The sequence below is a fragment of the Calidris pugnax genome, unplaced genomic scaffold, assembly GCF_001431845.1.
Source record: "Calidris pugnax isolate Ruff unplaced genomic scaffold, ASM143184v1 scaffold95, whole genome shotgun sequence".
NCBI classification, from domain to species: Eukaryota; Metazoa; Chordata; class Aves; order Charadriiformes; family Scolopacidae; genus Calidris; species Calidris pugnax.
The window spans coordinates 15,246,310-15,269,801 of record NW_015090885.1 but is presented as its reverse complement, the minus strand read 5'-3'; the positions used below and the strand labels follow the sequence as shown (position 1 = coordinate 15,269,801).

At 42.2% G+C, this 23,492-nt stretch overlaps 2 protein-coding genes across 4 annotated transcripts; one reads left to right on the top strand and one right to left on the bottom strand.

Moving 5' to 3' along the window:
• The first annotated feature begins 508 nt into the window (after positions 1 to 508).
• CCDC181 (coiled-coil domain containing 181) lies at positions 509 to 13,651 on the top strand. 3 transcript variants are annotated; one of them, XM_014947384.1, is made up of 6 exons: positions 509 to 681; positions 6,535 to 6,695; positions 7,202 to 8,167; positions 10,367 to 10,513; positions 12,027 to 12,181; positions 12,776 to 13,651. In XM_014947384.1, the coding sequence occupies exons 2-6, from the start codon at positions 6,558 to 6,560 to the stop codon at positions 12,936 to 12,938; spliced, it is 1,569 nt and encodes a 522-aa protein (XP_014802870.1). In that variant the 5' UTR covers positions 509 to 681; positions 6,535 to 6,557; the 3' UTR covers positions 12,939 to 13,651. The 3 variants fall into 3 exon arrangements, with proteins under 3 accessions (XP_014802870.1, XP_014802872.1, XP_014802871.1); XM_014947386.1 differs by lacking the exon at positions 509 to 681 and adding an exon at positions 3,586 to 3,604; XM_014947385.1 differs by lacking the exon at positions 509 to 681 and adding an exon at positions 3,667 to 3,799.
• Positions 13,652 to 14,217: 566 nt separating this feature from the next.
• On the bottom strand, positions 14,218 to 23,324 carry BLZF1 (basic leucine zipper nuclear factor 1). The gene is made up of 7 exons (XM_014947387.1): positions 23,258 to 23,324; positions 21,315 to 21,371; positions 19,751 to 20,190; positions 18,892 to 19,091; positions 17,357 to 17,485; positions 16,562 to 16,781; positions 14,218 to 15,637 (listed from the first exon to the last, which is right to left on the bottom strand). The coding sequence occupies exons 2-7, from the start codon at positions 21,331 to 21,333 to the stop codon at positions 15,452 to 15,454; spliced, it is 1,194 nt and encodes a 397-aa protein (XP_014802873.1). The 5' UTR covers positions 21,334 to 21,371; positions 23,258 to 23,324; the 3' UTR covers positions 14,218 to 15,451.
• Between the last annotated feature and the right edge of the window lie 168 nt (positions 23,325 to 23,492).

The window sequence follows — 23,492 nt, the reverse complement described above, 5'->3', positions numbered from 1 at the left end:
CTCTCTGAATATCTGCTGCCAGTTTGATGTAGTTCAGTGTGGGTAGTAGCCCAGCAAGCCCTCTGTGCACCACCAAAACAAAGAGAAAATGGGTGGTCTGGGGGGAAGGGAGGTCTAGGAAAAACTGCCATTCTTACAAGTGTTGCATCGAGAGCTTTATTGCTGAGGCCGGAATGATAGGACTGTCAGCATGCCAAGCTTGTGCTCAATTTCATTCATCTGCCTTCTCTGGGTGAATATAGGAGTCCGCTGTGCAGGAATGAGTTTCTTGACAGTGTAAGGATTTAAAATCTCTGCTTGTATAGGGCAGGAAGGTAACTAGTAGCTAATACATGTATAGCGTTACCCTTTAACGTGGATTCAAGCATTTCACGTCTCTGGTGCTGGTGAAAGCTGCTGTGACGAGAATCCTAAGCCTGCTCTTGCCTGCAAGTGAAGTAAGTCCACGTGAACCATGGCAATCCTCCTTGCTCCTCCCATCACATCCTGCCACACTGTGTAAGAGCCGAGAGCGCTGAGAAGGGACACCCGGCTACTGTCAAGGAGCTGAATTCCTGCATTTGCAAAACAGCACACGGTGTGGTTTGATGGATACGAGATAAATACTGCGCACGGCTGGGTTGTCTCCCTGGGATGCTGTGGCTGTTTCTTTGTTCCAGCTGATGCCAGGGGCTGCTGGAGGTGAGTGTTACTGCCGAATCTGTGTCCTGCACCGGGCTTGCTATGATGCTGGTAAGATGTGGCACATTTCCTGGGTGTTAAGATCACTGTTAGTGGGAGAGGGCGGGTGCTGGGCTTTTTCTGTCCAAAAGGTGAGGAATAGTAAGAGCTGCCTGAGGCTGCTGTTTTGGAAGCAGCACTCACTGCTGTCCCCTTGGGCTGGCACTGGTTGTGACAGCCCACCAAGCCATGGTGGGGTTACTCTCCGTGCTGTAGCTCTGTGCATATGTGATACAGCTGGCTGCTCTAGCAGTGTTCTTGGGGAAAGGGAAGGGCTCTGCATGGACATGATTATGTTTTTTTCTCTATTGGTGTGATTGTAGCCAAGTACTGGGAAAGAAAGAGGGACTTTGGTTATGGAAGGGGCAGGAGACTGGGAGCTGTGGACCCCATTACGAGCAACTCTTGACAGTGGCAACTGTTTCCTATGCAACAGACAAAAGGTGTTAAGGTGCTTGTTTAACCTCCATTACTCCGGAGGTGTTATGCAGCCTTTCTCTGTCAAACATACTTGCTCTGCATAAATCAGTGCTCCCTAGTGTCTGAAGCATTAGTGACATAAAAGATGGGGTCATGTCCTTGGAGCCCTGCATTGTTTGGCCTGTCCTCAGAGCCCTGCACTGCTCGGCTAGTGTTTCCATTGCATTTTTTCATGACTCTGTTCTGTAGCTCCCTCACAGACGGGAAGATCTGAAAACCTAAATTTAATGACATATGGGTTAATGAATGCATGCATGAATTTAGATCAACCTTAAGATATCATTATATTATCACTGTCAAGCATCACAGCTTGATCTTCCAGCAAAGTGGTCTAATCCTTGTCATATAATCACGTGGATTTGTAATTAGTTGAATAAAGCATCTCTTGTGAATGGGTGGCACTGACTTGCAAGGCACAGGATAAAAGTGATATGATAAAAGCCAAGCATAAAGCTTTGATACAGTGCCCAGCTCTCTTTGTTTTAGTGTGCTGGGAAGTTGTCAAAGCCACCTGTCTGTGAAATGTGGAAAATCAGAGGTTCAGTGTATTTTCTTCAAGCACAGGATAACTGCATGACCCTGGGTGAGGTCACTGGCTGAAGTTTTTCCAGGTACAGCAGGGACCGTTGCCAAGCAGGTACCTGAGTGTTAATCTCGAGTAAATATCAGGGAGCCATGCCAATCTGCCAAACCCAACGTCAAACCCCATTTCTCTTTCCAACTGTATGGTGTGGGATTAGCAGAAACCTCAAGGTTGTGGAGTCCAACCTCCTCCTGTGATGTGTGGCCTATGATAGCTGCTTTCAGAGACCACCTGAACCCCATCTTGAAGGAGTTCAGCTTTCTGCCCCATGTTACTTTGAGCAAAAGGGTAACTCTACCCGTGTTACTCTGAGAGTTATCAACACCCTGCCTGAATGTATTCATGGCTGTTTTCTACCCTTATTTTCTTTTCTTAACATTAACCCCTTAGTGCTGGGACAGTGCTGCCCTCTTAGGTGTGTGGCCTTCTGGTGCATTTGTAGACTGTCATCCTTCCCTTTGCTGGGCCAGTGTATTCAAAACCGGGGGCTACAGCTGGGTTGGGGGATCAGCAAGTGTTGGGTGGGGGACCAGTGCTACCAGTGAGGATGACTCCCTCCCTCCCTCCCTCTGTCTCTCTGCCATGAAGCAGGAGGGCCATGCTGCCATGGCCAAGACCTGCATGCTGGTGGGAGGGCTCAGGAGCATCATCCTCCAAAACATGGTATGCTGGGAAGCAACATCCCAAACCCTGAGGAAGGACCAGCTTTGGTTCAAATGACACATCCTATGAAGACAGGCTGAGAGAGTTGGGGTTGTTCAGTCTGGAGAAGAGAAGGGTCTGGTGAGACATTATGGCAGCCTTCCAGTATTTAAAGGGGGCCTACAGGAAAGATAGGGAGGCAGGTAGTGGTAGGACAAGGGGTAATGGCTTCAAACTGGGAGAGGGTAGATATAGATATCAGGAAGAAGTTTTTTAGTATGAGGGTGGTGAGACACTGGAATGAGTTGCACAGAGAAGTTGTTGAGGCCCCATCCATGGAAGTGTTCAAGGCCAGGCTGGATGGGGCTTTGAGCAACCTGGTCTGGTAGGAGGTATCCCTGCCCATGGCAGGGGGTTTGGAACTAGATCATCTTTAAGGTCCCTTCCAACCCAAACCATTCTATGATCCTGACTGCATCACATCCCCCAGCCTTGTGTGGCTGGGGGAGCAGCCTCAGCTCCAGCACGGAGGGCTGCCAGCAGCCTGGTGCCCTTCCCTCTGCCCTATGGTGACATTTTTTTTCCAGAAAGGGATTTACTTAGAGTGGATTTTGGTGGCTTTTTTTTTTTCCCTCCTCCCATCACGTTTCCAAGTTCTGTGAATGATGTGTGACTGAGGGGCACCCCCTTGGAGATGTAGTGCTTGTCTTCACCAACAACAGCTCAAATTCTGATGCCCTTGGCTTTCAGTCTGATCAAATTGCTCATCGCCAGCCTGAACATGAATAATACAACATAAAAACTGCTGATGCTCAGCCTGCTCCCAGACAAGTGCATAATGTAAACAGCATCAAGAGGCTCTCAGCTGGCCCAGCGGAACGCTCCCCCTGTCCCAGGCACTCACGGCTGTCGCCTCCCTCCCCACTGTAATATGCGTTGCTTTAGTTTCCGAGAGTTACATGACGTTTTCTAACGCGAAGGGAGAAAAAAGCGCCTTCTCCAAGGAGCCCTCACACCTGAAAATGGAGGACAAAGACGGGAGGGGGGTGGGGGGAGCGCTGCGCGGAGTCCCGTTTCCATGGCAACGGGGCGTTGCCCGCCCTGCGCGGCGGCCGAGGCGTGGCGGCGGAGTTTGGCCCTCGGGGGCCACCGTCGGCCGGTGCTCGTCGCTGCTGGAAGGTGAGCGGGAGGGGCAGCCCCCGCTGCTGCCATGGCAACGCCGCCGCTCGCACCGACGGGGCGTGCCTCGGCCGGCGGCGGCGGCGGCACCTCGGCCCCCGCGCCGGGGCCGGGGGCGGATAGCGGCGGGTTCGCGGTTAGCAGTGTGTCCGGAGGCAGGCGGGGCCGGTTCCTGCGGGGAGCTGGGAGTGCCAGGTGAGGCGGACGGCGGCCCGCACCTGCCGGCTGGACCCGGGGAGTCGGTTGCTGGGCTGAGCAGGGCCGGGCCGTGTTGGCTACGGCCCGCTGAGGGGCTGCTTTGGCGGGTGCGGGTAGTAGCGGCGGTGAGGCGATGTCGGTAGGGTGGGGGATGCCGGTCGACGGTCTGTCCGCCTTTAAGTACGGAGCCAGGAGGTGCCGGCCCCGCCGGGCCACTCCGAGGGCCGGCCGTGTGCGGGTGGGTCGGGCTCCCGAGTCGGTGTGTGTGTAGGTGTAGATGTAAACCCCCCCCAGAGCTGTTACTACGCTTTGCACAACAGTTCAGTCACAGCACCCGCTCCGTGCGTGCGTGCCCCAGTTAGAACTAGAAGCAGGTGAAAATGAAGCCTTGGGATTTTCTGAGTAGTTTTTGGTCCCTACTGAAGCTGAAGCGCTTTGATCTTTACTTCGTAAGACCCTAAAGAGAACAGGAGCTAATTCAGGATTTTCTGAAACTCAGTAATTAAATTGAAATTATCTCTTCAGCCGTGACTGCTTTATGGTATAACAGAAGAGGCTGATTTTTATGCTGCTCCCCTTTATTATATAGATCCTAAATAATTTGGAAAGTTTTCGGCGTTTGTGTTGAGTGTCACAGACTGACATGCACATGTTTTGTTAAAGGGGCAATTCAACTTTGTAGCTTTTGCATCCACTTACCATAATGATGAAGTTAAAAAGAAATACTTCTCTTCTGCTGAATATGTCGAATTGTGAATATGTACTTCTTTGTGCTGGATATGCTGTATGTCACTCACTAGAGCAGTGACCTCCACTAAGAACCCAGGTACATGCCAGCACCCAAACCAAAGATATTCATGAAGGAAGGTATGTTTCCATGTTGTATGAGAAGAGGTACAGGAAAAACGTGGTGGAAATAGGCATGGTGTGGGAAGTCAAGGCAACAGTCTGAACAAATTTGAAAATTTAAACTTGGAGAAATCTGGAGCGATTCTTGTGGCAAGTGCTGGCTAAAAAGAAGTGAATTAAGAGAAAAAATTGCTAGATTTTCTTGAACAAAATATGGATCAAACAAAAAGAAGAGCTTTCATAAAGCCTGTATACAAGCAAGTTTACAACAAAAGCGTCCAGCTTTATTACTGTTCCTCTTCTTAAACAAATTTTGACTAAATTTTTAGGTCTAAAAGAGCAGTGCTCTTGTCAAGCATGAAACACAGTTTTAAGAAGAAGAGCTGGTATTCGTGTGAGTAAATAACTGAGAACTCCAGGATGCTCACCAGAATTTAAAACAAAAGCTTGAAGGAATTCAAGCAGCATCTTCTGGATGGAAGGTTTTTTTACAAAATGCATGGCAAAATGCTAGACAGATTGGGAAGTCCAGGTGCAACCCTTCTTGTCTGGAAGGGCAGGATGGTCACACAGCAAGTGCTGGCTTGCCGTTCCAGGGCCATCCAGGGTCAGAGCTATCTCTTACATCCAGGATTGTGTTGCCATATGCTAATACTCCTATCAGGTTCTTTTAGTGTGTTGTAAATGACACAGATTTGTCCTACTAGAGAGACACTTAGAATTGGCACCTTCCAGCCTATGTCAGAGGGAACAAAGAGAATAGGAACTTTTGAATAATCAACATTTCCTTCTTTTATGTTGCTTTCCTAAACAGTAATAAATAAACTAGTGAAGGAATGATGAGCGGCTAAAGCTGTAAAATGAACAGAATCAGCTGTCTAAGCTGATGTGTGTCTCCACACATCTTTAATCCTTTTGTGTCTTCAAATGGAGACAGATGCCTTCAACTGAGAAGCTGAGCTGTGGCGAAGGCAGTCAGCCTGGACCCTCAAGCAGTCCTTCAGGCATGTAAGCAGTCTTTCAGGAGCTGTTGGCACCTGTGTGCTATGCAGTCCAAAGATTGTTTACAATATTCAATCCTTATAGTGGCTCATCCTCAGTTTTGTGATGAATATGACTATATTCAGCCTGATTAACTGGCTACTGAATATGTCTCATTGTTGTCCTCAGAAATTCAAACCAGAACTGAAGCCTTTTCCAGCATTCTCAATCGGTGTCTGTGTGACTTTCTTTACCCCTAATACTAGTCAAGATGGTCTGGTTTGACAGCTAGCTGCTTGTAAATATTCAGTCACTCTAGTAGAAGGTTCCTGTCAAGAGTCCAATGAATGTCTTCTCCTTTGAATATGTTGTTATAGGAAGCTTTTGGGTAATTTGATCTACTGTAAGCCATGGCATGGATCTTCTAGGACTTGTGCATCCCACATCTTTGCAGTGTAACTTTAAACAAGTTAAGATTTCTTTAAAGGAAAGTGGGCCAGGCAAACAGAAACCAACAATGTTAAAGGTACCTGGGAGCAATGAAAGCTGGTGGTACTTCTCATAAACATAAACCAGCGATCTCTTTGTAAAAGGATGGGACTAACTCATAAGAGATCATGAGTTCTAGTCTTAGCTGTGTCAGAGACACGCTGCAAGGCATTAAGTCACCTCAGTTTGCTTTGACTTAAATCTTCCCCTGATAGTTGGAGCTGGAAATGCCAAAACCTTTCATGTTTATAAACCATTAGTCATCCTTAGTTTTGAGGTGCTGTGGTGCTGTCTAACATGATTGTATTGCTACTGCTCACAAGCTTGATGTGGGTGCTGTAAGAGATATCAATGTTCTATATTTTTGTGTCATTAGAGTTTTAAAACAATTTTTTTTCCCCTCCTCTTTATAGTATTCTTCTAACACATCACCAAAATGAGTGAAAAGGAAGACCAAGAAGATCCAGCAGATATGAGTGATTTAACAGAAAGTGGAGAATATGAGGGTGACTTTGAAAAAGACCTTGAATGCCTAATTAATGAAGATGAAAAAGATGACCTTGGTGAAGGAGAGGTATTTGTTAAATTAAATGCTAGTTCTCTTATTTAGAAGACAAAAATGAGTAATATTTGTAATCATAAGCACAAAATTCAATATGATTTGAAATGCGTAGTTATATTCACTGAATTTTGACAAGGAAGGTTATTTGGAATTATAGTGAAGAATAATTCAGTGAACTGGTTAGTTTATTTATAATTGATTTAAAACAGAAAATTCAGTGTCCATTGAAAATTATATGTTTGTTTCAAAAGTACTTCTGGGTTCCTTTAAGTGTTCATGCAAGTTCTGGTTTTGTGCTGCCACTGATTGCTGGTGCAAGCCATGGTTAGTTAAACTTTGTGCAGATGTGAACATGGAGAAACGGTTAGTGCCAAAACAAGCTCTTAGTTATGACATGTGCTACTTGACAACCATTTTAGAATTAGGGTAGTTAGTACTGCTCTCTCACTATTTCTTTTCTGTTTCTCTGATACTGTTCTTTGTTGGGAGAATAGAATACTTTATTTTAATTTTTTTAGAATCCTGAAAAAAATGAAGAGGATATCGAAGCACCAGTTGTTGAAGTTGTGGACAAGTTTGAGGAAGACAATGAGGAAATGGAAGAAAATCCAGAGGTGGATGTAGGTGCAAAAGTGAGACCCTCCAATGAAGAGAGTTTGGAATCCAGGTCTGATAGTAAACAGGGGGACCGCGTATCTGATACTGATAGTGAAAGCTCTATCCAAGAATCCAAGCTGGAAAAGCAGCAGGAACTGGATGAAGAAGAGGATGAAGAAATAAAGCGTTACATCTTGGAAAAGATTGAAGAGGCAAACAAACTGCTCGAGAATCAGGCTCCTGTGGATCAGAACAGAGAGCGGAAATTAAAATTTAAGGATAAGTTGGTGGATCTTGAAGTTCCTCCTCTAGAAGATGCTGAAGTTTGTAAAACTGACCTTGCAAGAGGAGATGATGTTTCAAATAGGCTATCTCGGCTGCATATTTCTAGTGAAATGGGGCAGGAAAGCACATCACTTTCACCACGTGCTGGCAAGGATGAGGAAAAGAAGGATGGCAAAATCCTAGTGGAAAAAGATGGGAAGTTTGAACTCTTAAGTTTACGTGATATCGAAAGCCAGGGCTTTTTGCCCCCTATAAGTGTTTCTTTTACCAATATTGAAACTCAACATACGTCTCCAAAATCTTCACAGTACAGTCCTTTTGGCACTGTCTCTGGAATGAAGGAAGTACCTCCAGTAAGAGCAGGAGCACGTTCTTTTTCTCGTAGTGGAGAAGAGTGCGTGTATTTCCCTAAGCCTCCATCTAACCCTAAGCGTCGTCCAAATTCTGCTCTCAATGCTGCAAGAGGGCTGGGGAGACGGAAGACCCCACAGAGAGCGCAGTCTGCGAGTGTGTCCATGAGAAGCTCCACTTACTGTCTTTCTCCCAGACAAAAAGAATTGCGGAAGCAGATAGAACAAAGGAAAGAAAAACTGAGGAAAGAGGTAAAGACATAGAGGCAACAAGTCGATCACAGTGACCATCCAGTTTCTTTGCTTTACAGAGACCACATGTTCATGGCATTTACTCCATTTTTAAAAGAAAAAAAAGGCCACAGAGTGGCACAGGATCATGCCTTGTTTACAGGAGAAATCAAGTATTTATTTAATAGATCCTGCATAAATAGTCTGCCTTCTGCTATACTGTACTTATTGCTTTTGCTTATTGACTCTTTTTCCACCTAGGTTCCATTACAGGCCCACTGTTTACTAGAACGTAGCACGTGGTTTTGCATCTCCGTAGATTACACCACAATGCAGGAAGTTAACATTAACCACAGTAATGCTGGTGCACATTCGGGTACTCATAAAGTATCTAACAGGCAATTATCATGTGGGAGAGTGTTCAGGTATAAAATAAGATTTACACAGTAGAATGACTATGAGAACTATGAAGAAAGCGGGGGGTGTTTAACATGTATAGAAGGTACAGCTGACTTCTGAAGTGGCATGCCTTGTTGCTTGCATAAGGTGCATGCAGGTGAAGTTGTGTTGCCTGATAATATAACGGGATGCTTTTTCCCTGTAAAGGTTTTGCATGGGTGAGTGTTGTAGGTTTTCTTACTGAGTTTGTTGCACAGTAAGTTATTTTCCCCTTTTTCTGTTAGTGGATACTACTTTTCCTTCTCATTTGGTTTTACTTGGGCACTACAGAGAGGACAAAAAGAGGAAATATTCCTAGTACTGAAGTTATTCTTCTTGTATCTATAAAAAGCAGTAATTTAAAAGAAAAAAAAAATATTTTAGAAAATCAAATCAGTATCTTATGTATTACTAGGGAAAAAACCTCTTTAAATTTTTTCTCAGCTCCTTATTCAGAAAAAAATAATATTTAATAGAGAGTCAGCCTCTGGCAGCTTTGCATTATGATTGTACAATTGCAAAAAGGTAGCTTACTGTGTATGTTGCTGTATAAAAACATCATGGAAACATCTACCATTTTTCTGTGCCATGATGTTCTAAGTGAGCTGGCTAAGTGGCTTCAAAGTTGCTTTCCTCCCATGGAAGTAGGTCTAGCCTGCTTTATTTGAAAAGTTTGCTGAGGCTTAGCTTAGGAACCAGGGGTATGAAATGTGAAGAGTTACTGATGTCTTTTCTTTTTACACACAAGACTACGTCTCTTGACATCATACTCTGCCTATTTCAAGTAAAAGGTAGTCTGGTGGAGGTAAGGAAGGTTATTTTCCTCATAGTGTGTACTAAATCTCTGTTGGCTGAGTTACGGTAAGAATGTATTATCTTATTTTCTTCATTCTTGAATGGAGCTCTTCCATTCTGTAATGGACTTCACAGTCATGAAACATTTCTTGATGTTACTGGAATCCATTTGCTTCATTTTGATGGGGGTTCTTTCATTTCAGTAAATTACAGATTGTAAATTTGGAGGGTAAACTGAAAGTGTATAGGTGGGAGGAACATCATCTATTCGCAAGAACAGATTTCTCCAAGTGTTGAAATGAGCGGGGATTGTCGTGTGTGTCAAAGAGAATCAAAACCTGGTAAAAGGTCCTTATCAGCTTTCTGAACTATTGTTTGAAGCCTTTCTCCTCTTTGTAAGTACTTGTTATTAGCTAAAGTGTGATTAATAATTGCAAAAAAGTTTTCTCAAATTTGTAAAAATCATTTTGTAAACTTGAAAAAAAGTATTAAGCTGTTAATACTCCTTAAGTAGATACATTACAACTTTATGTCCAGAAAAAAAATCCTTATTTATAAGGTAGTGCCTGCAGTCCATAGGTAGTTACATATCCTTTAGGGTTTAGTGGTCCAACGAGCCTGAGAGTTTCATTAATTTTTAAAATGCGTCAGTGTAATCTGATTTTAAGCCAATCAGAACTATTGGGCAGGCTTAATTTTAAAAGTCTTCACCTGTGCTATTGAAATGTCTGAGTTGAGTTTTATCATGGAAATGGAGGTAATGACAAAAAGCGTTAGACTGAAAGTATCTGAACGTAATGTGAACCACAGAAGTGCTCAAACACAGCTGTGATGCAGTCAATGAGTATTCTAATTTCATCAGTATTTTTGTGTGTCCCTCATATAACTCAAATGGCTTATGTATTGTCTATTGTTACAATGAAGGCCTTTGTAGATGAAGGTGATTCTCTTAAAAACTATCTTTATTCACTCTTAATTCCATTCAAGGAAGAAGAAAAGAAAAGGGAACAAGAAGAACAGAAGAGAAGAGAGAATGAGATGGTTTTTAAAGCTTGGTTACAGAAGAAGAAAGAACAAGTGCAAGAAGAAAAGCGAATTCGTCGTGCAAAGGAGCTAGAAGAGCTGAACAGCAAAGTAAGATACCCCTAGTGTAGGACTGGGATTTATAGTGCCCTTGTTAAATAGGAAAACCAAATTCCAAGCCTGTGTTCTTAGCTAAGTGTCATGGTTTAACCCCAGCCAGCAACTAGAACCACACAGCCTCTCGCTCACCCCTCTTCCGCCCCAGAAGGGTAGGGAGAAGAAGGAGAAAAGGAGGGAAAGGAAAAAAAACCCTTGTTGGCTGACATAAAGATAGTTTAATAGAACAAAAAGAGAAAAGGAAAAGAACAATGATAATAATGGTAAAAGAATATACAAGACACAAGTCACTCTCACCAGATGGTGAATTGTTTACCCAGCCCAACCCAAGCGGAGATCACGGATTCTGCCCCTGCCCAGCCCACCCCTCACTATCCCCAGCCAACACCCATTTATATACTGAGCATGACGTCTTATGGTACGAAATATTCCATTGGCCATTCCATTTTCCTGTCTAGGCTCCTTCTCAGCTTCTATGGGAAGCTGAAGAAAGTCCTTGAGTAGTATAAACATCACTTAGCAACACCTAAAACAATAGACATTATTGACATGCCTTGCATACCGAATCTGAAACCACAGGAAGCACTAGAAAGAAAATTAACTCTATCTCAGCTGAGACCAGGACACTATGCATATGCAAATTTAGAGTTATAGGAAGTGTTTTTTAGTGAAAAACTAGATTGAGTTACCTGGAAGGAGGTTGTAGAGAGGTGGGGGTTGGTCCCGTCTCCCAAGTCACAGGCGATAGGACAAGAGGAAATGGCCTCAAGTTGTGCCAGGGGAGGTTCAGATTGGATATTAGGAAAAATTTTTACACTGAAAGGGTTATTAAGCATTGGAATGGGCTGCCCAGGGAAGTGGTTGAGGTACCATTCCTGGAGGTATTTAGAAGACAGGTTGACATAGTGCTTAGTGACATGGTTTAGTGATGGGTTTTTTTTTTGATCAGTTAGGTTGATGGTTGGATTAGATGATCTTCAAGGTCCCTTCCAACTTAGACATTTCTATGGTTCTGTGATTTGCATGTTTATTTGGCAGGGTGGCTTGTGTCATAAAAGCTGCATATATTAACTTATAGCTATAAAATCACAGGAGATAGTGATGCTCCTCTTCAGGAGAATGACTTGATTGAATCCTGCAGCGAACAAGCAGCCAGAAAACCCTTTGAAAGTGTATTCCTTACCAATAGAACTTACTGGCAGCAGCGACTGCATGTGACCTGACAAAAACCTGAGGATTTAGATGCTCTGTTCTAAAGTTCCTCTGCCTTGCAGCAAAGGGTTTGAAAAGCTAAATGCAGTATTTGTAAAAACACACCACTTTGAATACTTGCTCATGTATGTATTCCATGCCAGAATAGCATATGCTCTAGTTTGCTTATAAAGTATGTTTTGTGGATGGAAGGTACCAGCAGAGTTCAAAAAAGTGTTGTAACGTGATTAATATAAAGGTCATTTATTGAAGCCTTGTGTATATATGTGGGGTTTTTGGTTTTTTTTTTAAACAGGAGAGGAACAGGAATCCAGAAGAAGCCTTCAGGTTATGGCTTAAAAAAAAGCACCAAGAACACATGAAAGAAAAACAGATTGAAATTTTGAGACGCCAAGCTGAGGGAATTGCCTTTTTTCCAAGAACAGAGGAATGCAACAGAGCCTTTAAAGAGTGAGTAGGGTCATTCCTGGGGAATCACATTTGAAAATTTTGTAGTCTATCAGCTTAAGACTGCAGTTATTTTATGGTGAATTTTATTTATTCTTTACTGCTGAAGTCCTTATTGGTTTGGGGTGGGTTTTTTTTTTTGCATAAACGTGCCCTCATAAACCTACACCCTAGCAAAAATACATCAGTTCCTTGATGTTATTTGTTCATTGTTGTGAAAATACTAGTCAGAACCTGAGCTGAAATAGTGAATTGTTTCTGCTGAAAAAAGGGAGATCCCTTCTCCCCTGCCCCTTTTTGCCTGTTCTGGAGCAGGTGTGGGTTGATGCAGTTCCTTAAACAAGCAGAAAGTGAATCCAATAAAATGGATTCAACTTGAGCCCATGAGTTGAATCAGTTCAACAAAAGCGGGCAGCGGGGGGAGAAGGCGAGTGCAGAAGCAGAATTAGGATGGAAAAGTGAGGAGTGGCTCAGCCTAACTTTAACCTACAGGACAAGGTGACTCTAGTTAAATGGGGGCAAGTCACTTTTGAAGGGATGACATAAAACTTCTGATTGCAACTGTCAGTACTTCTAGTCCTGTTTCTATCTTCACAGATGGCTAAAAAGAAAGAGAGAAGAGAAACGAGCAGAAGAACTGGCTGCTAAAGAGAGAGCAAGGCAGCTTAGATTAGAAGCCAGAAGAGCAAAACAGATGCAGAACATCCACTGCATTAATTCAGAGCCTAAATCCTTTCGCTTCACAGACCATTACAATTGAAAGGGTGATGTAACCAGAGTTCTTGGTGGCAAGCGTCTTAATTTTTATAGCTTGAGCTTTTCCTCTTTACAACTACTGACTTTTTGTGGTGTTTTTAAAGCCTTTGAGCAAGTGTTAACAATTCCCTTCACTGACAATGATTTTACTATCTATTTATTTGTAATTTTGTTGAAATGCCTGCTTTTATCTATAACTCAGGGATCTTCTTGGTTTGACCAAATCTAAATGAGTGTGAGATCTATATGCGAGGGTGGCAAATACACAGTTCCTGTCTTTCTTTAAAAGGCACTTTATACTCAACCCCACCATGAATTCCTGGATGCAGGCTATTTATGTGAAATGTTGCATTTTTGCTGGATTAATATTGCTGTTTGCTGCTACTTGTGATGAAGACTGTACAAGGTGTGGTGTTATTGGAAAGTGCTGTTTCTTGTACCACTCTCTATTGATCTGTTGCCCAGCTGTTCATTCTGGTTAGACCAGAGGACTATTAGTTCAGGGGAAGTGGTAACTGAAGGTTAACATGTATGTGAACGTGCAATAGTTTTGGAAACTTATTTCTGTGAGTCATATTCAGTAGTTTTCTATTCCGTGAAATTTAAGTGTTGTGTGAATTACAACCTTCACCAATATCAAGGAAGCTGGATTCCTTGTATACGTGTCCATGTTTGCTAAATTAATTATAATAAACTACATCACCTTACCCAGCTAAATTTTGAACCCTTGTCAGAGAACATGCTGATGTCACTTGTGAAATCATAAAGTTAGAAGATGATGAGGAACATTCTAGTCCTACAGCTTTGTCAGCGTTGTTACATTTTTCCACATTCAGAGTGTTTCTGGAAGTTTTTTAACAGAAGGAAGTGCAGTAGATGCAAAGCCAATTTGCAATTGGTATTTTTCTTTTACCATTGTGGAGACAGTGGTATATTGAGAGAGTACTGGTGGTGGACTGGAGGGGGCTGCGTTGAAGCTTTTATCAGCATAGATTAAGGGCATGGATGTGAAATGAAAATTTCACATGCTATTGAGAAACCTTCCTCCTTCATAGCCCTTCCCCTGACACCAAGGGCAAGAAATACTTCTTGTTTCTAGCCAGAAAATGCAGGGGGAAAGCCTGCAAAAGTTCCTACCACCTCCCTAATTGTAGTAAGCTACAACAGAAGCGTTTCTTGGTTCACTGCCTCAGACCAGTAGAGTGGAAGGTTTTACAGTTCAATCTTACGTAGTTCCTTTTATGCTGCAGAGAAAACAATCCAGCTGTATTAAATCCAAAATGGTAACTTGAAAGCAAGCAAAGAAAGTTTATTGTAGTTTTCTTCATGCAAACTGAAACATGGCCAGCAACAGCAAGAACTTATTACATATTCTGATCATGGTACGATATTCAAAGGAAAACTGGGTAAATGCAACCGTTTCAGAAACCCTTTCCCCAAACTAGACAGCTACAATTAATAAATTTGGGAGCGAAACTAGGAAATCAAAATGCGTATTTGCATCCTCCTACTTTTCCTCTTTACATGTGCAACTTAAATAGGCTTCTTTGGATTTAGCAGATTATCTGACAAAAATTGTCTTTGAACCTACATCAAGATTATAAAACCGTATTGGTAAAAAAATATATTTTTTTTACTTGTACCTGTGCAAACTTAGTGCTTATCTTCAGCTTCCTCTAACACCTAAGACAACCTTGGGCAGGGACTGAATTTTAATGCTAGGTCAGGTTTCAACACTACATACTAAAGGAGGTACATCCTGTCTTTTCTGGGGATCAGATATGTAACAGCTTCACTCTAGAAACTAAAATATATGGAAAAGCCATTATTTCACTTAGGAAAACACAAGAATCTCACCAGCAGAGTTTTCCAGAATCCATTTAAAACCAGTTAATATTTACATATTATAGCTAGAGTTCATTCAAGCTCTTTCCCCTTCTTTCCAGGAGGGCTGCAACACTGTATATGCTCTTACTTTCAGAACTTATAGCTATGAAGAATAATTGCACATATTCCATTTCATTATTAAATTTAAAAGGCTGAACATACACCTGGGGACAGTTCATCACCTTGGCTAAGATCTAAAAAAAAAAAAAGCATGGAGATGACCATATTTTTGATTGCCTTTTTTTTCCCCAACATGACCTATCAGCATTTCATTCACTTTAGTTATGCTTTTATCTCCCTCTACAGAGAAATTCATTGAGATTTGCTAATAAGACCGTAACCCTTAAATAGGCAAGGACATCTCTATGCTCTACAAATCAGACCAGCATAACATTTCTGGTCTTGCCTTTGTAGAAGAAAATAAGTAGCTTTCCAGACTGAAAAGTAGTAGACGTATCCCAGAGACTAAGGAAATCCTGTCAGTCCCTAACTTCAAGACATAGAGAAGCAGAAACTGCATCATTTCCAATATTAAACCCAGACGTTGTGGAAAGAAACAGGAAAAAGGGAAGGTTGCTGAATATCAACTAGTGTAACTCTTCAGAAAGAGCGCGTGTATTGGTAGTGCTTTTAAAGGGCTATGAGCTCTCCTTGGCAGTGATTGCAACAATTGAAAGTTACATCTTCATATCTTGTATATGGGTGAAACCTTCCAATGCTCTTCTTTGTGGAAAGGAAGGAAGACGGAGAAGTCTCAGAAAACGAAACTTCTGTTGATGTTTCTGTACGCGCAGCTGGATCCAGTACACGTAGCACCTAAGGATGGAAAAATTGAGAATGAAAATATATCTGTAAAGTTTAATGGGATTTATCCTTCTCTAACACCTATGAAGAATTTCTGCCCAAAAGCAAGATTTTTCATTTTATTTTTCAAGTTGAAAAGTAAAACTCCGTCGATCCAGACCCTCAGTAGAAAGGCATTAAATACTGTTTATAAATTAGTTAAGTTAGTAATGTCCATCAGTAATTCAAGGTATGATTTTATTGAGAATAAAAAAAAAAATTCTAATCTTTTTAACAGAGTTGACCAAAACCAGGCAAGAACAATCCAGATAACCAGGCACTGTGAGCCTCCTGCTGCTCAGCTGTTAACTCAATTCTTCCCAGGCTAAACTGTTAGTCTAGTTCACTATTTAAACATCTTCTGCAGTGGAACCTTATCTTGAAAGATAATCATATAGCTTCTTTCTGTGTTTCCACCCACTTTCAACAGTCTGATTTTTAGGACAATAGAAACTACTGCTGAAGTATTATGACTTATTTCTACCTGAATGAGGTTTCTTCTCCCACTTCAATTTTATACTCAACTAGGTATTTTCACTTGGCTTCCTCCTGAGACACTAATTCTAAACAAATTTTGACCCAGTTATTTGTGGTGCTAGGGACAGAAAAGGAAATAGTACATATCATCATATTACTTATGTTTTCTTACTCTTCTAGTTTTATTTTTTGTGTGGGCATAAGTTTCCGTGGTTGGATTTTGGGTGTTGATTTTTTTGGCGTTGTTTTTTGTGGTCTTTTTTTGTTTGTTTGTTTAAGGGAAACAGCTCTATTCAGCATGTTTCCCCTGCATGTAGTTTTTAAAAAAGGCAAGATATTAAGCAGTTAGCACAAAGCAAAGTGTTTCATTTCTGGAAAGAAGACTGTGTCGACAGAATGAGATGTATGAAGCGTTCTTACCATTTCAGCCATTTTCTCAGCAGGAGTGTTGCAGAACTCCACAGCTGTTGAAGTCTTTTTAGGACTGTTAGCGCCAACATCTCCAAGAAGATGTGAGCTTACAGCTTTGGCCAGCTTACAATTCACAGCTGCTAGCTCTGTTGTAGTGTAAGGTTGGGCACTAGGATAGTATGTCTGTTGTCTGCCCCATTGAAGAGAAACCATCAGCTCCTCCAGCAGCCTGCGCAGAAAGGGGAAAAAAAAAAGCACTAATAGTGGTTTTTGTACTCCACGCTATCAGCACACAGCATGCTTCAGAAGAATTGTCTCTTCCAAAGACTCGCTGCACAAGGCAAACGTTAAGCAAAAAAGGAAGTTTAAGTGTTTAAAAACAAGGAGGCAAACAGGCAACTATCCAAGGCAAGGCCTCACCAACACAGAATTGTACAAATCATTTTATATTTGGCAGGATAAGCATTAAAAAGCCAGTGTGACTATAAGAATCTGTATGTTTTACAAGGAGACAGAGGAGACATGAAGTCAAGACAGTAACTCATTAGAGAAAGTCTGAGGATACAAGGGATGTCAGTTCCACGGTATCCTTAACACCTCCAGGGAACAATGAAGAAAGAATTAATGCTACTTTGGCTTTTTCAGCTCTGAGACTGAAAAGTGACCATACAATCCATTAGTATAACTGATTTTTGTTGAATCTTACTGGAATAGGGTAAAGTTATTTGTTTCTTCCCTGGCCCGGAATAAACTGACAGAAATTAAGAGTTCACACAGAGGGAGTCTGGATTAGAAAAACCATACTTGTGTGTATCAATCATCTCCTGACGGAACTGATCACGTTCATTCAGCAAGTCCTGGATTGCACTTTGTGCATCCCTCGTTTGACGCTGAAGAATTGCTCTGGTGTTAGTTAGCTCATCAGCCATAACCCTGCAAAAGAAATCTCCAATCAGTAGTGTAAGCAAGCAGTTTGAAAGTCACCTTTATTCTCCTTAAGACTGTAATTTGTCAGCTCAAACAAAGTATTAAGCTGCTGTTCTCATGCCCCTCCCCCACACAAGGCCTATATCAACCTTATTACAAAGGACATATAACAACAGCAATTTCTGTTCAACTGCAGTCAACACAAGTGGAAGATAATGTTTTGCTTAGGTGTTGTACGTGCCAGATACGAGCATTTAAGAGCTACAAATGAGACAACTGTTGTCCTATTTTGTTATGCCACGAGACTTGGCATGGACCCCTCAAGCAGGTATTTCAAATGCCTGCAATACTGCAAATGGAAAAATGGAAGGACATTTAAACAACCACCAGTTAGAAATCCGAGATCTCAACAAACCAGAATGTTACAATATTGAACGGTGTTACTCCAAGCACACCACCACATTGTTGCTCCTAGAAGGGACTTGCATCCCTGATCTCAGAACTCCTATTAATGCTAAAGAAACAAGCTAAATTATGATAGTAACACTTGCCGAGCTAGGACTATTACAAGTGTTTCCATTCACTCAATATGCTGAAACTTCTTAAGACCAGCAAACTACAGGGAGGACACTGCATTCTATTACTATCTCCTTCAAACAGTTAGGCCTTTTTGAAACATGTATTAACTAAATTTTAATTATGATGCTTAGTTATATCCAAGTACAGTAAAAGATGAAAAATCCTAGAACACTATTTACTTATCTGGCAAGACAACCAGACCTAGCAAGTTAAAAGTCTAATCCATTATCAAGTGAGATTTTGACATTCAGACCAGCTTCAGATTTGCTCCTGACTTTTGCTGCCTAATATTTTATCGTTACAGAAGTAACAGTAGGATTCTGTGTTTAATGAAGAGTTGCCCCTACTCTTTCTTCCATACTGAGCTGCCCTTCCCAATAGTTCACTGGATCACCATAAGCTGAGTACTTAACCAAATCAACTTCTTGACACTTTGATGACTCTTTGATACTTGTGGAGTGCAGATGAAAACCGAGCTAATTACCTTTAAGACAAGCCAAGACAGATGTCCTGGAAGACCGTTTTAAACCCTTAACTGCACATGATCTATCAGAGTTAAGAACTCTTCCTACGTTGACAAGAACCTTAGTTATGAGTCTCTCTTAGGAGACTTAGGACCCATTGTATTGCCCCAGAAAAGCAGAACTATGCAAATTTACAAAGAGCTTGCTTACTTTGTACCTTTTCTGTACGCTCAAATTTCATAGTAGGTGTCAGTACAGCTGTGTGGCTGTGCTCTGCATATATAAACACATTGCCAGGCATTGCAAGGGGCGTATCTACTGCAAGACTGAAGGAGAATGCTGTTTTAACAATTCTGTACGAGGAAATACCTGCTTGCCAGGAATTTGCTTCGCCACACATCACACTGTATAGACATGCGCTCTAATTGTTCAGATAACTGAGACATATTCCGGCCCAGGACTTCGTTTTCCAGGATTAGCTGGTTTTTTTCACGAGCCATCCGTTCAAAGTGATACTGCAGATCATCTCCAACAGAAGCAACAAGTAATTTCTTCAGCTCCCGATTCACCTAGAATTAGACCAGACTGTCTTGTAATTACCAATATAGAATGAAACACTTCCTACTTCCAGAACGGAGTGCAAGTTATTGCAAACAATAAATTGCCTTTCTCTTTCCCAGAATGGGAAAAATCCAACGCAGAGTATATTAAGCCTCACAATCCACTCCATTGAGCATAAACATTTGAGATTAATGCACATTATACATATTCTTGTTTAAATTCAACAGAGGCCAACGAGAAAGAATGAAAGCCTACTACAAGAAACAAAGAAAGTTTCAGTAGTATTCAAGACCTGAATCAGTAATACAACAAAGGATTAGACAAGACATCCACAAATTATATGATGTAGAAAATTGAAGTCACCCCTTCTATAGCATAACATTTTGAATTCAGCGGTTGAGGAACAAAATCTTTTTCTCATGAAAGATACATTTCCTTACATCCCTCCAGTGTGTTTCTCTTGGCTTCAAGCCTTTGATACTTTCATCTGTTGTCAGAGAAGCGGCACTGGGTTACTTAGATGTACTTCTACTCTGGTAACTTCAAAAGGGAAACTATTTATTTCAAGGCTAGAGTGTCATAACAGTTCTTTTTTGTTGCATTCACAAACTGTCAATATAAACCAAAGCAGCTCAGCTGCAAGAGAAAAAATACCTTTATTTCTTACCTCTGTCTGTATGCGTAGCTGATTAGAGAGGCCTTCTTTATCCTGTAACAACCGTTTTTCTGAATTCTTTAGCTTTTCAATTGCATTTTTCAGCTCTATCTGTTCTTTCTTGGGATCTGCGGGTCCGTCTGACTGATGTAATGTGTCTCCTTTATGTCCTGCTGATTTAGCCACCTTAGCATTTTTAGTAGGAACAACATGGGTGATAGCTGCTTTGGGGACTAATATGCGAATAGCTTCAACCTCCACTGATTTATCAGCAGGGACTTTCCCTAGCTGCAGAACTCCAGGACTCAGGGAAGAGACTGTCTTTTTATGTGGGCTGTGGTGGATGTGATGATTTGTGGTGGTGGTTCCAGTGATTACTTCCACCGATTCAGCTGTCTGCTCTGTTTCCATGCCATCTCCAGGTCCTCGGACGGGTGATGAGGCATCATCAGCTAAAATTAAGAAATAACAGAGAGAAAGTTTACCACCTTTCACTTTGTTACAGTCTCATGTAACTCTTCACTTAATTTCTGTGCTTCAAAATTATAGATTTTAATTGCACACTGCATGTGTAAATAGTCTTTTGCAGCAGCAATTATAAAGCACAAGTTAGAAAAGTCCTTACTCAAGTGTACATTGCTCATTAATACTGATAGTATATAAAACAAACATTAAACTGAATTGTATTAAACCTAATTTCGTACAGATTAAAAACAGACAAAAAAGAGCTAGTATGGAGAAAATTCTTGACAATATTACTCACAGAGTGGAAGCAAAATCAGGTTTTGGGAGCTGACAGAATCAGAGCAGTCTTTTAAAAGCAAGAAATAAATGAAAAGCAGCTATTAGCTAGAGAGCTACTAATATCTTAAGAAGTTTAGCAGACTTAAGTACTATCTACCATGTGTTTCAGTTGTCCAAGTGAAGGTTTAAGAAAAGCCAAGAAGCCAGTTTTGCTTCATGTCTAATTAATAAGCCCTAGTATTACCAGTAACACTGCTTTCTGCTAGGAATTCCCCAATATGCATATAATGTTTACTGAAGTTCATTTTATTTAAGTTCACTAAGTTTTCAGCTGATTGAAATATTATTGTAGTAGTTTTCTCACAATGGGTGAAAGCAAGAAAATTTCTTACAACATAGCTACACATACTGCTTTTTTTCTTCATACTGCTTTTTTTCCCCTCATACTGCGGGCATTAATGTGAGCCTGCATCCCCTAAATTATGAATTTCAAAAATGCTGTAGTAGCACCATTGTATTGCCTTACTTTCAAGTTGGCTGATCAGTACCAACAGGTTCTAAGTACTACAGGAAGACTGACAAACAAGCATACAGACAGATTACACTACTAGGAACAACCTGTTTTTCAATACAAAGCCACATTCAGTTAACTGTTCCATCCAGGCAGCTCTGGTTTTCACTGCAATAATGAAGCCACATAACTACTTCCTAATATCTTCATAAAAGGAATGTTTAAATGACTGGAGTCTGGCATACAGTATAACTCTGGTCTTTAGAATTCAAGTTAAAGACATTTAATCCAGTCTGCTTAGACACCATGTGAACCACCTACCTTTTTCTAGAGATGTCATCTTCTCTTTAGCAGTCAGCTCTTCCTGCCTACATATGTCTGAGGATGAAAGGAGAGAGGGGAGAAAGCCTTTAGCAAGGTAACAGTGATGATTAATCTTGGATTACCCTATTTTCTAGTACAACCTCTAAACTCCAGTTCAGTAGCATAGTGAAAAAAAAATAACCAAACATCAAAACAAACCCAAATAAAAAAACCCCGAAATAATAAAAACCCCACCAGGAGTTAAAAGGAGAAGGCCCATGAGACTTCTAGTACTGATTTCTTCTTTCACTAAGAGATGGTCTTCAACTCCTATGCACTTCCAGCTTCCATTCCTCAAATTTTTCTTTCTGGTTGCCCTCCATTTTTCATTAAGCCTTATCTTACTCTTTAAAAATCTGTAATACCCTCAGAGTACAACTGCATGACCATGCAGAGATAACCCAAAATCATCACAGAAACACAAGAAAAGGAAATACTACCCTGTGCTTAAAGCAGACCAAGAGGTGAGGAGGAAACAATTGCAACTACACAGTTGCAAAATCACTTTAGTCACTTGCTAACACAACTTTTTTGATAGAACCAATTCCCTGCCAAAGCAAGAGTCAGTGTCCTGAGTGGCTGCATGTGCTTAGTTTAAGCCAACAGTAAATCTTTATCGTCAGTTTGGACCAAAATACCATTCTGGTCATTTTATCCCTTATCCACCAATGCTATTGACCTCCTTTACCCACAGGTTCATCCACTCCCAACACTCCAGGCTACTCACCTCCCTTTTCCTGTGTCTGCTACTAACTACATTAATTTGAGATCAATATATCCCTAGTGGTTTTTTTCCCCCCCTTCAGTTCTGTGTCGTTCATTTAGCAGCCAGCCCAGCGCAGCCTAAACCACAACAGGGAGATCTCCCAAAGCCCTTGCTTCCTTTCACGATACCACTAACTGAAAAGTTTTAACTAAACTTTTTTTGACTTCTGCTGCTACAGCTCTCTGCCCTGAAAAGATGATGACAGCAGTGAGCACACTACTGCCAGCTTTCTAGATTCATGATCTGCTTCATGGAAGGCAGGTTTATCTTTTGTGATGACCAGAAGACAAAAGAAATTACTTCCCCTCCTTGAGTTTTCTCAAACTACAATTACAGAAGGATCTTGTTATCTGTTGTTTCTACAGCTGCAGTTATGTTTTTGCTCATTTAATACCACGATGCGTTAATTCTCACTATTGTTAATTCATTTTTGATCAAGAATCTCTGCTCATTTGAGGAGAATAAGGAGGATGAAAATACAGCTGCTCAGAAAGAGGCAAGAATACTCAATAAAAGACTCATTATGAGCATCTGGTCTCATCCACTTTACCTGAGACCACCTGCTGATGATGCTGCACCTTCACTGTTCATGTCATAATACTGTTCTTACTGTCCTGTTACTTGAAAAGTTGCAGTATAAGCCTCTGTGCACCCCCCCCACCCCCCCACTTTTAGTACATCCCTATAAGTAAAACTCCTTCACTGGCTGAATCGCTAACCGCTGCACCTCTCGGTCGTGCCCTACAAAGCCCCTCACACGACAAACGCCACACGGAAATCCTGTATTAACACGGGTGAGTCACGGCCCACGATGAGGGCCTCAAAAAACCAGCAACCGAGCCAGCCCCCGCCGCGCCTCGGAGGTGCCCCCTCTCGCCTCAGCTCCACGGCTTGCCAATAAACGAGAGCTGGACGTCACCCACCGCCCTGGAAAAGAGGTTTTTCACCCCAGGCCGCTATCGGCCAACACGGACCGAGACCTCCCCCGCCCGCCTCGGCGCTACAGGGGGACAGACCGGGCCGCTCTCAGGCTCCGGCCCCACTGCCATCGAGCCGGGGGGAAACCTCCGGCCGCCCCAACCCCCCTGCCTCAGCCCCGACACCGGGCCGGGAAAAGGGCCACGACAGAGCTTACCAACAGGCGCGGCAGCACTGTGCCAGGATCCCCACAACTGCCACAACCGCCACCTCCCCCAACTTCCGCTTCCTGCGGCGGGCGGAATGACGCCCTTCCCCTCCCCGCCCCTTCTCACCCAATGGCTGGGCCGAGTGGCGCTGGGGGCGGGGGCTTCGGTTGCCAGGGCGCGGGGCTTCGCGTGGCGTCACGTCGCGCTCGCGGCAGCCAGGGTGAGGCGGGGGGGGCCGCCGCC